This window comes from Scyliorhinus torazame, chromosome 14, assembly GCF_047496885.1.
Source record: "Scyliorhinus torazame isolate Kashiwa2021f chromosome 14, sScyTor2.1, whole genome shotgun sequence".
NCBI lineage: Eukaryota > Metazoa > Chordata > Chondrichthyes > Carcharhiniformes > Scyliorhinidae > Scyliorhinus > Scyliorhinus torazame.
The window spans coordinates 122,661,158-122,676,651 of NC_092720.1; the positions used below are offsets into that span (position 1 = coordinate 122,661,158).

The 15,494-nt window shown below is 46.0% G+C and overlaps 1 protein-coding gene across 1 annotated transcript in view; it reads left to right on the forward strand.

Moving 5' to 3' along the window:
- The first annotated feature begins 593 nt into the window (after positions 1–593).
- LOC140389353 (NACHT, LRR and PYD domains-containing protein 3-like) overlaps positions 594–15,494 on the forward strand; it is a 58,020-nt gene continuing 43,119 nt past the window's right edge. The window contains exons 1-4 of the mRNA XM_072473519.1: positions 594–647; positions 3,369–3,506; positions 9,634–9,678; positions 13,493–15,299. Coding sequence (XP_072329620.1) covers positions 638–647; positions 3,369–3,506; positions 9,634–9,678; positions 13,493–15,299 — 2,000 coding nt within the window. The 5' untranslated portion in view covers positions 594–637. The remainder of the gene's footprint in view (positions 648–3,368; positions 3,507–9,633; positions 9,679–13,492; positions 15,300–15,494) is intronic.

Genomic DNA, 15,494 nt, shown 5'->3' on the forward strand with positions numbered 1-15,494 from the left:
TTATCTTGGGAACAAAGCAGTGTAAAGATAAATTCAGGATTTTTGTAACTTTCCTGTCCAGTTATGACATCAACTGGGATCGTAACATCTGCCACATGTCTGGCTTTTCCACCAGCTTGTCTGTGTCCTCTTGAAGTCTATCATTATCCTCCTCAAAGAACAGAAAATTTCCAAGTTCTGTGTTACCTGCAAATTTTGAAACTTTGCCCAGTGTTCCAGGTCTTGGCGTAGATCAAAAAAAAGCACCTGACGAACACTATCATATACCTTTTTGTAGTCCGAAAGGAAACCATTTACCACCATTCTGTTTCCTGTCTATCAACCAACTTGGTAACTATGTTGCTATGGTTCTTTTTTTGGACATTTACTTTGCTGGCAAGTCTGTTGTGCAGCACTTTATCAAACACCTTTTAGAAGTCCATTTCACCAATTCAACTGCATGAACCTCATCAACCCTCTCTGATACCTAACTATTCATTGATTTTCTTGATCAAGTTTCAAAATAATGCTCAACTTAAATTTACACAGGAAAGCTTACTCACATTTATGCATGGTTGTATTCCACAGTTCAACAGTGTCAGATCAACATAGCTCAAGCAGGTGCTGAAGATACTTCCTTAAAAAAAAGCCTGTCATCATGGCAATGGGTAAGTGTTACACTGAAGCACAAAAATGATAAGACCAGTTGCAGAGGTGCCATGGAGGGTGGGGCAAGGGGCTGTGAAGCAGGAAGCCGGGATAAGGGCCGGAGGGTCTAACTGAATAGAATTAGCCCAAAGCCCCATTAAATGGAGATAGACTGTCCAACCACCTGGCCTTGGCTTCCACTTACTTCTATTTCCATCTTAAGCCTGTTTCAGGAGATGGCAACCCCAACCCACGCCCACACACAACTCTCAGAGACAAAAGTACCAGGTAAATGTACTGGCTTTCTGAAGTTCAGAACACAATGTCAGGAAATGGACCAACTCATACTTCCTAAACTGAAGACAAAATTCAACCCTTTGTGTTCTCTTCACAATTTTCTTTCCGATTACCTTTGAATGATTAGTGAATTTGACGGCAATGCACTATGTCCCATCATCATCATCCAAGTCATTAATGCAAGTTATAAATCAGTGAGACCCAGCACTGATCTCTGTCTCCATTTGTTACAGAGGGCCTACCCAAAAATTATCCCAACTTTGTTTACTGTCAGCCAATCCTCTATCTATGACAATATAGCCAATCCACCACTCACCACCCCACTACCCCAGATGTCATGAGCATTCATCTTGTGTCGTAGCTTTCTACTTAAAGAGAACCTGGGTGGGATTCTCCATTTATGAGACGAAGTGTTGACGCCAAAGGAGAATCCATGGACTTTCACAACAGAAAGATCGGTGCCACACCTGCACCGATTCCGCTACTATTAAGGGGCTAGCACCGATGCCACGTGGAACACAATTGACTCTCAAGAAAAACGGTGCGGGATTCACCGGCTCCTTCATTGACACTCAGGAGCGTGACAAGCTGCAGCCGCACATGCACATTACACTCCCCTCACACACTTATCCCAACCAAAAAGATGGCACTGTTGTGCTGGAGTGCACCCATACAATTGATGGGTCGTAGGGCCAGAGGGCACCCAGGGGGTTGCCCTGGAGGGACACCTATACGAACCGTGGCACCAGGTTCAAAGTGGGCTGTTAGCAATGTGCGCAGCTGCATGGCTGCCTTGCTGGCTGCGGCAATTTGATCCGTGCCCGTCCACCCCCACCCCACCTCCTGGTCACCACCCACTACTCCCCCTGCCCTGGCAGAAGCCCCCCGGCCAACGGCATAACTGTCAGCAAACTATGGCGATGTTGGACACCTTCTGTACCCTCTCTCTCTCCCTCAGCAGCTGCCACGCTGGTTTCACGATCTTTAAAAGCACAAGTGAACCGCGCTGTCAGGAACTCGGCCCATCGGAGGCGGAGAATCACGGAGGCCCCGGAGAATGATATGCAAACTGTGTCTATTGTACGTGCGGAGTGAAATACATTGACACCGTTTTCGAGGTGACAGAGAATCGCGAATTGGCATCAAATCGGCGCATGCCATGATTTTGGCGTCAGAAACTATTCTCCGCCCAATCGGATTTCCCGATTTCAGTGTCGGCTAACGGAGAATCCTGCACCCTTTCTTTTTAACTTTAACTTTCCAAATTTGCCTTCACCTGAACAATCTCTCTGCCCCCGATCTGCTAATTATTTTGAAGACCTCTCAACTGACCTAACTATTTGATTCACCAGGACACTGACACCACCATCATTAACATGAAGCCTGCCCCAACAGAGCAAATCCCTCTTTTTCCTATACTGGTGCCAAAGCCTTATGAAAACTTGTTGATGTGGGTACTGGATGAAAAGTGGGTATTGGGTTCCATGGTACCCTTCAATTGTTTAATAGATTACACATGAGTTATTATTCACTCAGGTGAATAGCTGGTAAATATGGATCCAGAGCCAGCTCGGGGCAGGGTCTGTAGGAGCGTTTTCCAAGGACTGAGTATTGAGCCAGCCTTAACGTTTAATTTGTCCCTTATTGTCAGGCCTTAGCTTAATAAACAGAGCAGGCACACAACAATCTTGGATAAGACAGCTTTTTATTATCCCAAGCTTGTTTTTGTTTGCACAAGAGATGGACCTGGATAATGCCAAGATCGATCTGCTGAACACTGATAAAAACACATCAATTATACAATTTCCAAAAATCAATAACCCACCCCAGTTGGTCTCGATCCAACCCCTGAAGCTGTTAAATTCAAACTTATCCAATAAAATTGCAATCAACCCATAATCTAGCCTCATCCTGTCACCTGTTGTTTACTAAAGGTTTTATGTCCATTTTAAGTTGTTTTTCCAATCCTAACATCCTGCCCACCCATTGTTCATTAGGGACAGGATGATAGAACTAGCATCCTCTTCACTTCATGGATTGTTTCAGAGGATATTGGGGTCACTGATAAAACTTGTTTTGCTATGTAATCTGCTGACCACACATCTCATGTGTCTCAAAAACATGGGAAAGTTAGCTAGCCTAAATCCCATCATGCATCGTGGCCACTGCTTGTAGCTCGAGTTTACATGATTATCACTGCTATGTCCTAAAACATAGGTTTAATGGTTAATAATGATTACCCAGTACACTTTCTACAATTAATCTCAATCCTTAATAAACTAAATTGTATAAACTACTCTAGTGGCATCTTAGCCAATCAGTTTTAATAGGTCTCATCGCTGGACACCCCCTTCAGGGTCCATAAGACAGGAAGATTAGCATAAGGAGCTGTAACAGGCATTTACATGTTCATCCAATGAGTGTACTTCCTCCCTTTCGTCTAGGGAGGAATCAAATGATCAGTGCAAAGGCGAAGGCAGAAACTGGGAGCAGCATCATCTCACCAGTTATTGTGAATTCTACTATCGACTCCATGCCAATTACAATCAATGTGGAGACAGTTTGCAAGAGGAGCCTGGAAGGTAAGATAGCACTAACGATGAAAGTATCTACCAGCAGAATCTATGAGCATCAACAACAGGGGAAGGATAATTCTTATTGGATTTTATTAAATCAGTGTGAAATTATAAGGTTCTGGACCACTTTTCCTTTGTAGACCTTAACCAGTGATTTCCATAATGCCCCATTATGGAAAGGCACTAATTTTAGGTGGAGAAATTCTCAGATCCTGTCCCAGGTGTGAGGTGATGCATTTTGGTAGGGAGAACTTGGAGAGACAATATAAAATAAGGAGTAAATTTCTTAAGGGGGTGCAGGAACAAAGGGACCTGGGTGTATATCATTGAATGTGGCAGGTCAGGTGGAGATATCAGTTTATAAAGCATAAAGTATTCTGAGTTTTATCAATGGGGCATAGAGTACAAGAGGAAGGAAGTTATGCTGAACTAATGCAAGACACCAGTTAGACCTCAGCTGGAATATTGAGTACAGTCCACGGCACCACACCATAGGAAGGATGTGAATACATTGGAGTGCAGAAGAGGTTCACAAGAATGGCTCCAGAGATGAGAAACTTGAGTTATGAGGATAGATTGGAACGATTGGGACTATTCTTCGTGGAGAGAAGAAAGCTAAGAGTAGATTTGATCGAGATGTTCAAACTCTTGAGGGAGCTGGACAAGATAAATATGGAGAAAGTGTTCCTGCTTGAAAAAGGATCAAGAACGAGAGGCCACAGATTTGAAATGATTTACAAAAGAAGCAAATGTGATGTGAGAAAAATATTTTTCTGTGAGTGATCCAGGTCTAGAATGTACTTCCTGGAAGTATGGTGAAGGGAGGTTCAATCAAGGCATTCAAGAGTGCATTAGATGATTACTTGAATAGAAACAATGTGTAGGGCTTTGGGGAAAAGGCAGGGGAATAGCACTAAGTCATAATGCTTTTTTGGAGCGACGATACAGACAAAATTGGCCAAATAGCATCCTCTGTGCTGTAACAATTCACAGATTCTGTGAGGCCCCTATTGATTTGGATGACCTCAGGCATTAGGGTGCTTTAGCAACCTTGAGCTAAGTAGCCGAACAATCAGCCAAGATTTCTTCGGCTGAACGTTATCCAGTGACTACAATTGATATATCTGTGTGAGAATGTATATGTATGAGGAGCCCCATTTTTAAAAAAATATTAAATTAGTGTAGATTCACCAGGGTGATAACAGAGATGCAAAACTATAGGCATGGGAAGGTATTTGTGAATCTGGGACAGATTCCACTGGAACAGTGAAGGTTATGGAAATATTTACCTGGCACTCATATTCAAAAAAGCATCGAACGATAACCTCGGGAACTACAAACCAGTCAGATTGCTGGGCAAGGTTTCAGAAATGATAATGCAGGACAAAATTAACAGTCACTTAAATAAGTGTGGATTAATTAAAGATTAATTATTTTGTTAAAGGGAAATCAGGATTAACTGACTTGATTGAGTATTGTGGTGATGTAATTCAGGAAACAGGTAGTTTTAAGCGATTAGAAACAAGCTATAGCTTTAAGTGTTTTGTGTTTCTGTATAAGAAAGAGTTAACACTTCAGTGAACTTCATGCTAAAGAAAGGTCCCTGCATGACTGGGTTTTGGTCACTTTAAAAATGTACCCGCATTGTCATTAAAGGGTTTATGTCGTGAAAGTAAACAGGGTTTAAAAGCAAAACTAGGCTGTGGCTAAGCCATTAAACCTAAGTTAGATAGAACTTTTGAGTTTAGTTTCAAGCTGGACCCAGAAAAAGCTGGACAGGACAAGGGAGCTGCAGGGAGCAGGCTTCACAAAGAACAAAAGAAAATTCAAAAACAAGGGAGTTGGGACAAAATATATACCTCAGTAAGTCAGTCAAGTTAAAAGAAAAGAAGTTAACTAGGTCCTGTTGGGTGAAGTTAAAATAAAAAGCAGAGAATGTGCACCGTGTTAAAGAGACAGCTGCATGAACCAGATTTAAAGTGCGAAGTCAGATATACGAGGTAATATAAAAGGGCGTCACGGTGGTACAGTGGTTAGCACTGCTGCCTCACAGCTGTTCAATTCCGGCCTCGGATGACTGTCTGTGTGGAGTTTGCACTTTTTCCCTGTGTGTGCGTGGGTTTACTCCATGTGCTCCGGTTTCGTCCCACAGTCCAAAGATACGCAGGTTAGGTGGATTGGCCATGCTAAATTGCCCCTCAGTGTCCAAAAGGTTAGGTGGGGTTACTGGGTTACGGGGAAAGGGTGGAGGCGTGGGCTTAAATAGGGTACTCTTTCCAAGGGCTGGTGCAGACCTGATGGGCCGAATGGCCTCCTTCTGCACTGTAAATTCTATGATTCTATAAAAGTTTGCTGACATCTTAATGCAGCCCGTGAAGCAGCAGTGTTGTGCTGGCATGGCTGGGCACCTGAGAGACTGTGTGGAAGCTTGAATAGTAAAACTTGATCTGGGAGATATTGTTATAAGGTGGGATCTGTAAACCCTTAAAAATAAAGTACTTGGAGACACTGGACATGGTAATCCAAGGCAGAGGAAGACTGAAAGGAGAGATTGAAATCCTGGAAGTGGATGCTTGATGAAGGCATCTGAGAGGAAGTGTTGCCTGGAAGATGATTCTGAGGAATGTTTTTTGAAAGTGGAGTTTGGAAACAGTCATGTGGAAGCCAGAATTCCAGTGAGATCAGTGGCTCATAGTGTGACAAGCATCTGGGGGATTTGATGTAAAACCCACAAAAGACATAGTCGGTGACATCTGTGATTTGGCTTCAGTGTGGTATGTTTGACCACATTTTGCCTACTGGTTTACCTGGACTGTGTACTTACTTAGAATATTCTAATTTACAATATTTTATAACTTGTGTAATTCTTATAAATCTGTGTAAGGGAATGAGGGAATAGTGTATTATAGTTGACCGTCTCTTTTTTAATTAAAAATTAATTGGAAATCCTGAGACTGTTCATCCATACCCCGAAACAGAAAATAAAAGTTACTGTCTATTGAGCCAGGGTTACATTCTGGGGTATGACTGTCCCGTAGTAAGGTCATCTGGGATTGTAATATAAGTGGGGGCTTTTGGGTTTGGAAAGTGGGGAACAGGTTATAGGATGCTGATTAATAAATAATTTGTCGGGATACTTTGAAACATGGAAAACAAGTTTCTGTTGCCGAACAGTAAAACTTGATCAGGGAGAAATTGTTATAAGGTGGGATCTGTGAACCCTTAAAAAAAACTACTTGGAGATACCGGACATAGGAATTTGAGTTGCTGGGAGGTATAATATAGTATACAGGTTGAAATCCAGAATAGCAATGGAAATTGCTCAGATTTTTCTAAAGATTGAAGATGTAAATCTGACTGGTTTACAAAAAGTAACCAAGAGCCCGTTAATGGAATTGGCAGATCAGTTGCAGTTAGAATTACCCATAGGGCCCTGGAAAGCTGACATAATTAAGAGCAGAGCTTAGCATTTGAAATTGCAAGGGATACCTGAGAGATCGTGGGCGGGATTCTCCCATCTGATGGCAGAATGTTGACGCCGACGTAAAAACTGGAGAGTTTAACGACGGCGTCATCGGACCGCTAAGTGTAGCGATCTTCTGCCCTACAGGAGGCCAGCATGGCACTGGAGCGACCCACGCTGCTCCAGCTGCTGATACCGGCGTCAGATGGGCGCCGCGGGTCTGCACATGCACGCTGCGACCGATGCGGATGCGCGCATGCGTGGTAGCTTCCTTCTCCACGCCGGCCTGGACGCAACATGGCGTAGGGCTACAGGGGTGGAGCAAAAGAGGCCCCCACCAGGAGAGGCCAGCCCGCAGGTCGGTAGGCCCTGATCGCGGACTAGGCCACAGTGGAAGCCCCCCCGGGGTTGGACCACCCCTCCCCCCCCCACCAGGCCACCTGACAGGATGGGCGCTGAGGTCCTGCCGGGTAAGACCAGATGTGAATGGCGCAGGCGGGACTCGGGCTTTTTTGGGCGGCCACCCGGCCCATCCCTGGCGATTCTCCGAACCGGCGTGGGCTGAGAGAATCCCGCCCCGTTTTCTCCAAATGGTGGGGTCATTGAATAGGCTAAAATTCAGTTACAAGTGAAATTAGAGATAGAACAAGAAATATAAATGAAGAAACTTGCAATGGAGGAAGAAGAAAAAGAAAGCGGAGAGCAGGAGACGGAAAGAAAGCAGGAAAGGAAATTGGAAATGGGGAAGTTAGCAAAGGAGGAAAGAGAAAAGGAGAGAGAAAGAGAATTTCAACTTAAAATGCTAGTTAAAAAACATTCACCAGAGGAAGACGAGGAAGGATTTACTTCCAGATCAGAACCCAGTGGGGAGATGTTTAAATTTGTACAAGCTCTTGAAAAGTATAGTGAACAGGACACGGAAGCGTTTTTCAATTCATTTGAGAAAATAGCAAAACAGATGAAATGGCCAGAAATAATTTGGACATTGCTATTACAGAGTAAATTCATCTGTAGGGCTCGTAAAGTGTATCATTGTCAGAAGAGATATCTGTAGAGTGTGATATAGTGAAGAAAGTGTATGAATTGGCTCCTGAGGCCGATATGCAGAAATTTCAAAATGCAAGGCAACAGCCTGGACAGACCTATACTGAATTCAAGAGAGTAAAGCAAAGTAATTTTGATCATTAGATATGGAATTATGGGTAGAGGCAACATACAAAGCCCTTAGGGAAGTGATTCTTTTGGAAGAATTTAAAGATTCATTGCCTCCAGTGTTAAAAACTAATTTGGAGGAACAAAAAGTTAAAACTGCTAGGTAGGCAGCTGAACTAGTAGATGACTACGAGTTGGTCCAGAGAATATTTTTTTTCCCTGTCATCCTTATAAACCTGCGAGTTAGAAAGTAAGAAGGTGAGAAAACAGTAGGCGTTCAAGGAATAGAAGGGACTGTTGAGAGTAGTCAAGAAATTTCTCCTCGGGTCAGAAAATAAACTGCTGAAGTGACATTACGAGGCCTAAACATTTCCATTGTAACACGGTGGGAGATATTCGGGCAGAATGCTGGAAATTAAATGGGAGATCAATTGCAGTAGCAGGAAAGGTAGCTCTAGGAAAGGAAATGGCTGTTAAGACTATAGAAAATAAAGTCGCCATAGTCCCAGATGGACAAAGGATGCTTTCCCCTTTGAGGGGGCGAGCTGACTGGTGGTGATTTAATCTGAGGGTCACCACACCTCAAGCGAGGGGCAAGGATGAGAAGGTGGACCCTTCATGAATAACCTCATTCAGTATGGGAACTGAACTTGTGCTATTGGCCTCGCTCTGCATCACAAACCAGGGATGGGATTCTCCGACCCCCTGCCGGGCCGGAGAATTGCCGGGGGGGGCGGCGTGAATCCCAACCTCGTCGGCTGCCAAATTCTCCGGCGCCGGGGTTTTGGTGGGGGCGGGAATCGTGCCGCTCCCGCCGGCATAAATTAGACCTGGTTATTACCGGCGGGGCCTGGCTTGGCGGGCAGCCTCCGGGGTCCTCGGGGGGGGGGTGTGCGGGGGGGATCTGGCCCCGGATGGTGCCCCCACGGTGGCCTGGCCCACGATCTGGGCCCACCGATCCGCGGGCGGGCCTGTGCCGTGGGGGCACTCTTTCCCTCCGCACAGCTGCTGTGGACCTCTGCCATGGCCGGTGCGGAGACGAATCCCCCTGCACATATGCTGGGATGACGCCAGCACACGCTGGCGCTCCCGCGCATGCTCCAAATCGCGCCGGCCGCTGATGCCCTTCGGCGCCGGTTGGCGCGGTGCCAAGCCCATTCCGCAATGGTTGGCGTGGTTCACGCCACTCCTCGCCGCCGGTACCGTGCGCCCCACTGGGTAGGGGAGAATCCCGCCCCTGCTGAACTACCAACTGAGCTAAATTTGTGACATTTATCCCAGTGTTGTCTTATGGACAAAGAAGAAAAAGTAACTTCTTGGTTTAAAATTTGAAAGTTAGGGGTAAGAGAAGACTGAGGGAGGTGTGGAATCCCATTGTTTGAAGGTCTTGAGAAAGATTAAATTAGATTATGAGAGAGTTCAATATTTTCTTTTTTCCGAAATATAATAGTTTTACATAAAAGTAATTCCAATGAAATACTTGAACTTAACATCAAACTTCTCTGCTTTTGATTCCAGATGGATATTTTCACTGTTTGGCTTTACCCCCTTCTGCCCGAACTGGTAAATAATTAATGAGTAGTAAAGTACCAATTTGTTACAAATCAAATGCATTGCAAATAGATTTTGTGTTGCAGAGTCAATCAGGTAATTCAATGAACTCCCCGTTCTCAAATCAAGTAGTCAGGAGGCAACAGCGCTCTGAATGCAGATCAGAGTTTCTACAAAACAAACCAATAAAAACTCCTTGACAGTGATATTTTTCATTTCCTCCAAGAACTTGTGGGTGGCAGAGTGGCATAGTGGTTAGCACTGCTGCTTCACAGTACCAGAGATCTGGGTCAATTCCGGTCTTGGGTGACCGTGTGGAGTTTTCACATTCTCCCCGTGTCTGCATGGGTTTCCTGCAGGTGCTCAGGTTTTTTTCTAACAGTCCAAAGATGTGTGCGTTTGATGGATTCCCCTTGCTAAATTGCTCCTTAGTGTCCAGAGATGTGCAGGTTAGGTGGGGTTATGGGGTGTGGTATTGTCAGGTATTACAGTCCGAGAGGCTGAAGACTATTGGTTAAACCTAGGAGTTTACCATTGGCTGTTTGGTACGTAGCCCTGACTGGTGGGGTATAAGAACCGGTGCCGTCCCAGCAGCCCTCATTTCTGTACCGAAGCTGCTGGGGAACAGTTCTAGTCGATTAAAGCCTTCAGTTATGTTACTACCTCGTCTTTGATTGTAATTGATCGCGCATCAATTTAATCGACTAGACTTAAGCTGAAAGGATGGACCTCCGAATCAAACTGGAGTGTCGACAACTCAGCCCCCACGCGGAGAACTCGGCGGCGATATTTAAGCACTGGCTGGCATGCTTTAAAGGCTACCTCGAGACGGCCGGAGGCACCCCCTCAGGAGAACAGAAACTTAATCTCCTGCACTCAAGGGTAAGCCCTGGGATCTTCACACTCATCGAGGAGGCGGAGGATTTCGATGCTGCGATCGAACTGCTGAAAGGACATTATATCCGCCCCGTAAATCAGGTCTACGCACATCACCTGCTTGCAACTAGACGGTAAAGACCAGGGGAATCATTGGAGGAATTCTACCGTGCGCTACTGGTGCTGGGCAGAAACTGTGGCTGCCCGCAGGTTTCGGGGAGCGAGCACACAGAACTTTTAATCCGGGATGCCTTTGTAGCAGGTATGAGCTCCTCAGAGATCCGCCAAAGACTCTTGGAAAAGGACACCCTGGGACTTAGAGAGGCACGGCCCTGGCAGGGTCCATGGATGTTGCCTCCAGAAACGCGCAGTCCTATGCGCCCGACCGCGCGGCGGCCCCCTGAGCTGCGTGGCATCCCGCAGCGGTAGCGCCACAGACCTTCCCACTGTCCCTGCAGGCCTGCGCCGTAAGACGGCCCGCTAACTCCGTCGGGCCCCACTGTTTCTTCTGCGGGCAGGCAAAGCATCCACGCCAGCGCTGCCCGGTCCGCACCGCCACCTGCAAAGGGTGCAGCAAGAAGGGCCACTTTGTGGGGGTCTGCCAGGCACGAGCCGTGGCCGCGGTCTCCAGCGCCTCCGGACCACCGCGGCAACACTCCCTTCGGGCCACAGGCGGCCAGCACTCACCACCACCACCCCCCTATCCTAGGGCCACGTGCGAACCACGGGTGCGGCCATCTTGCCCCCTGGACTGCACGCTGGACGGATGGGCGCTGCCATTATGTCTATCCCCGCCGCCATTTTGTCCATCTCCGACCACTATGGGCGACCCATGGGAGACGCCATCTTGGATGGGGCCCCAAGCCCCCAGCTCGGCCGACTACACGTTGCCCGATCAAAACCCACAACTGCTTCATCTGGCCTCGGTGACTCTGGACCAAAATCGACCTCGGACACTCGCAACAGCAACAACGGCGGTCTTCATCAATGGCCACGAGACGTCTTGCCTAATTGTCTCTGGGAGCACGGAAAGCTTTATACACCCCAGGATCTCCCTGGCCTCCGGGTCACACTCGGTGGAGATAAAGGGGTTCTGCCTAGCAAACCTCATGGTCCAAGGCAGGAAATTCAACAATTTTCGCCTTTATGTCCTGCCGCACCTCTGCGCAGCTACACTCCTGGGGTTGGACTTCCAATGTCACTTGCAAAGTCTGACCTTTAAATTCGGCGGCCCTATACCCCCCTTACTGTCTGCGGCCTCGCGACCCTTAAGGTCGACCCGCCTTCCCTGTTTGCGAACCTCACCCCGGATTGCAAACCTGCCGCCACCAGGAGCAGACGGTACAGTGCCCAGAACTGGACCTACATCAGGTCGGAGGTCCAGAGGCTGCTGAGGGAAGGGGTCATTGAAGCTAGCAACAGTCCCTGGAGAGCTCAAGTAGTGGTGGTAAAGACTGGGGAGAAACATAGAATGGTCATTGACTAGTCAGACCATCAACAGGTTAACGCAGCTGGACGCGTACCCTCTCCCCCGCATATCCGACCTGGTAAACAGGATTGCGCAATACAAGGTCTTCTCCACGGTGGATCTCAAGTCCACCTACCATCAGCTACCCCTCCGTACTAGTAACCGCAAATACACTGCCATATCTGATCATACCATGTTAGATGAGATTGTTACCACTGGCACCACCCCCGCCGGACTGTTTTTTAACAGGAGGTGAATGTGGTATTATCAGGTATTACAGTCCGAGAGGCTGAAGACCATTGGTTAAACCTAGGAGTTTACCATTGGCTGTTTGGTATGTAACTCCACCCTGACAGGCGGGGTATAAGAACCGGTGCCGTCCCAGCAGCCCTCATTTCTGTACCGAAGCTGCTGGGGAACAGTTCTAGCCGATTAAAGCCTTCAGTTATGATACCACTTCGTCTTTGATTGTAATTGATCGCGCATCATGGGGATAGGGAAGGGAGTGGACCTGGTCGGGGTGCTCGTTTGGAGGGTCGGTGCAGACTCAATGAAGCTGAATCGTCTCCTTCTGCACTGTAGGAATTCTATGAACTCTATGGAGTGTCTTCTTTGGCAGTGCTTTCATTCACAGTGAACCCTCTGACAATGCACCCTCTCACAATGAAATATGTCATGGTCAACACTGTGATAGTTAACAATCTGGCAATGAAAATCCGGGGCTAGCTTCTCATTTATCCAAGAATGGGTTAATTTGCCATAGAATCACAATATACTGGAACATGCAAATGCTATTTCTGTGTCAGTGTGGTATTTCCATTTGCTTGGTGCACAGAACAAGAAAAATATAGTCTGAAAGAAATCCTCTTCATAGACAAAGGCAACTGTAAAATTATTGAGCACAAAATTCTACTAATATAATATGCTTTCACACTCTGGGACTGGATGCCATGGTGTCCTTTCATGTTCATGGATGACAGGTATCAAGAATTGGACATTGTCCTTTCAGCTCTACATCCTGGGTTTGAAACTGCCCCACATAATAGAGGAAAATCTCCTTTTCATGCCAACAAGCATCAGTTTTGATGTGCTCAATCCAATTGACATTGCAGTTGACAGCATGAAGTTGTCCACACCAATGCTATTTATTGTCACTGAAACTGAAATTGCAAGAATACACAAGAATGTGTATCGAGCAAATGGAAATATCACATGACACAAAAATGGCATTTGCTTGTTCCAGTATATTGTGATGCCATGGAGATTTGCCCTTGGGAGAGTTTGCTGGATTGTGCAGAGGAGGGTTTTCTCCCTATAAAACCCGTTTGGTGTCTGATCTGAGAGTGGTGGGACTGATTAGATGGTGCTTTACTCTGTAGAATTCCATTTTTAAGTATTGACATTGGTTGCTCAGAATAGCACAAATTTGCCTGCACAGGGATGTAAATAGAATGTTAAATCTTCTCCCTATTTTACTTACAGGAGAACCATATGATCAACTGATAGATTGTCATAAAAAGATCCTGAAGGAAAAACTTGAATACATTACCGAATACACGTCTACTGCAGGGGAGCGTGTCTGTCTCCTTCAGAGGTTCACGAACCTTTGGATCACCGATGGCAAATGTGATGATCTTCACACGGAGCACGAGGTAACAGAGATTGGATCATCCTCACCTAGACCTGGCAGGACAACCGTTAAATCTATGAAGCACAGGGACATTTTCAGATCCATGGGCGAGCAACGGCAACCGAGAGTGGTCATTACCCGTGGGATCGCGGGCATTGGGAAGACGATTTACGTAAAGAAGTTCCTCCTTGACTGGGCAATGTCAAAAACATACCAACAGTATGATTTTGTGTTTGTCTTTCCATTCTGTGAGCTCAATCTGATTTCTGAGGAAAGCATGAGCCTTGTGCAACTGGTGCAACAACATTACCCACACATGGAGCAAATGGGCGAGGCTTACTCAAAGGACTCTGCCCGCTCCCTGTTTATTTTTGATGGGCTGGATGAAAGCCGCTTTTCCTTGGAGTTTGAAAGTAACCCTGTCTGCTGCGATATAACGAAGCCAGTGCCCCTCCGATCATTATTGACCAACCTCATCAAAGGCAACCTCCTCCAATTAGCATCAATTTGGATAACAACCCGGCCATCGTCAATGCACCGAATTCCATCCTGCTACGTGAACAGAGTGACAGAAATACAGGGATTCCAAGATGAGGAAAAGGAAGAATATTTCAGGAGGAAATGCCAGGACAGCCAACTGGCAGAGAAAATCATTACCCTGGTGAAGAAGCAAAGTAGCCTTTGGATGATGTGCTATGTGCCTGCTTTTTGTTGGATCCTCGCCACTGTCTTGGAACATGTCTTGGAGTCATCATGTGCTGAGGAATTTATAGGTAACACAGTAACTGAGGTTTACACCAACTTTCTGGTTGTCATGGTGACATACCACCACAGGCACCGTGGCCACGGAAAGGAAAAGATTGAGAAGTCCTGCGAGTTACTCCAGTCAGATCAAGGGGCTTTGCTCAATCTGGGTAAGCTCGCTTTCCAGTATCTGAAGTCTCGCACCTTTGTCTTTTATGAGGAGGATTTTAAAACCTTCAATATTGATATCTCATCGATTTGTGGTGGGTTCTGCAGAGAATATTACATCGATCACTCTGCACTTTTTCAGAGGCGGGTCTACTCTTTTGTTCATGCCACGGTCCAAGAGTACTTTGCTGCTCTCTACATTTTTGTAACCTACCACAATGAGAAGCGGAACCTGATGGCATGTAACATGTTTGCGCAGATCTGGGGCATCTTTTCAAAGCCCACCTTCTTTCAGATTTGTAAAAGTGCTTGCAGTGAAGTGGTTAAGAGTCACACAGGCCACTTGGATCTGTTTCTCCAGTTTCTCTGTGGCTTGGGAAGGAGAAGGATTCAGAAGTGCCTGCAGGGTCTCCTAAGCCATGTGGAAGAACAGAAACGTGATCTCGAGAACACCATAAGTTACATAAAGAAGCTGCTACAGACAGACATCCCTCCGGAGAGGTGCATCAATCTGTTCCACTGTCTAACTGAGTTGAATGACAAGTCAGTAGTGAGGGAGATGAATGAATCCCTCCATCAGGGAGTCTTGTCCTCCAAAAAACTATCGCTGGCTGATTATTCAGCTTTGGCCTTCGTCCTTAAAACATCAGATATGGACAGAAAAGAATTCCATTTATCCAAATACAGGATATCACCAGATGGATTGAAAAGACTATTACCAGTTGTTAAATCTTTTGAAAAAATAACGTAAGTACTTTGATCATAAAAGAAGAGGAGAATTCATTTTATTATTTTTCTATGACAAAGGAATTTTAAATGCTACTTTCAGCTCAAAGGTAGAAGAGGAAAGATGCACAAACAGTTCAGATTCAGGATAACATTGCTGAGAATGTGACCGAATGCCTAGAGAGAGCGTTGAAGGGAGAATTGGGTGGTCAGTTA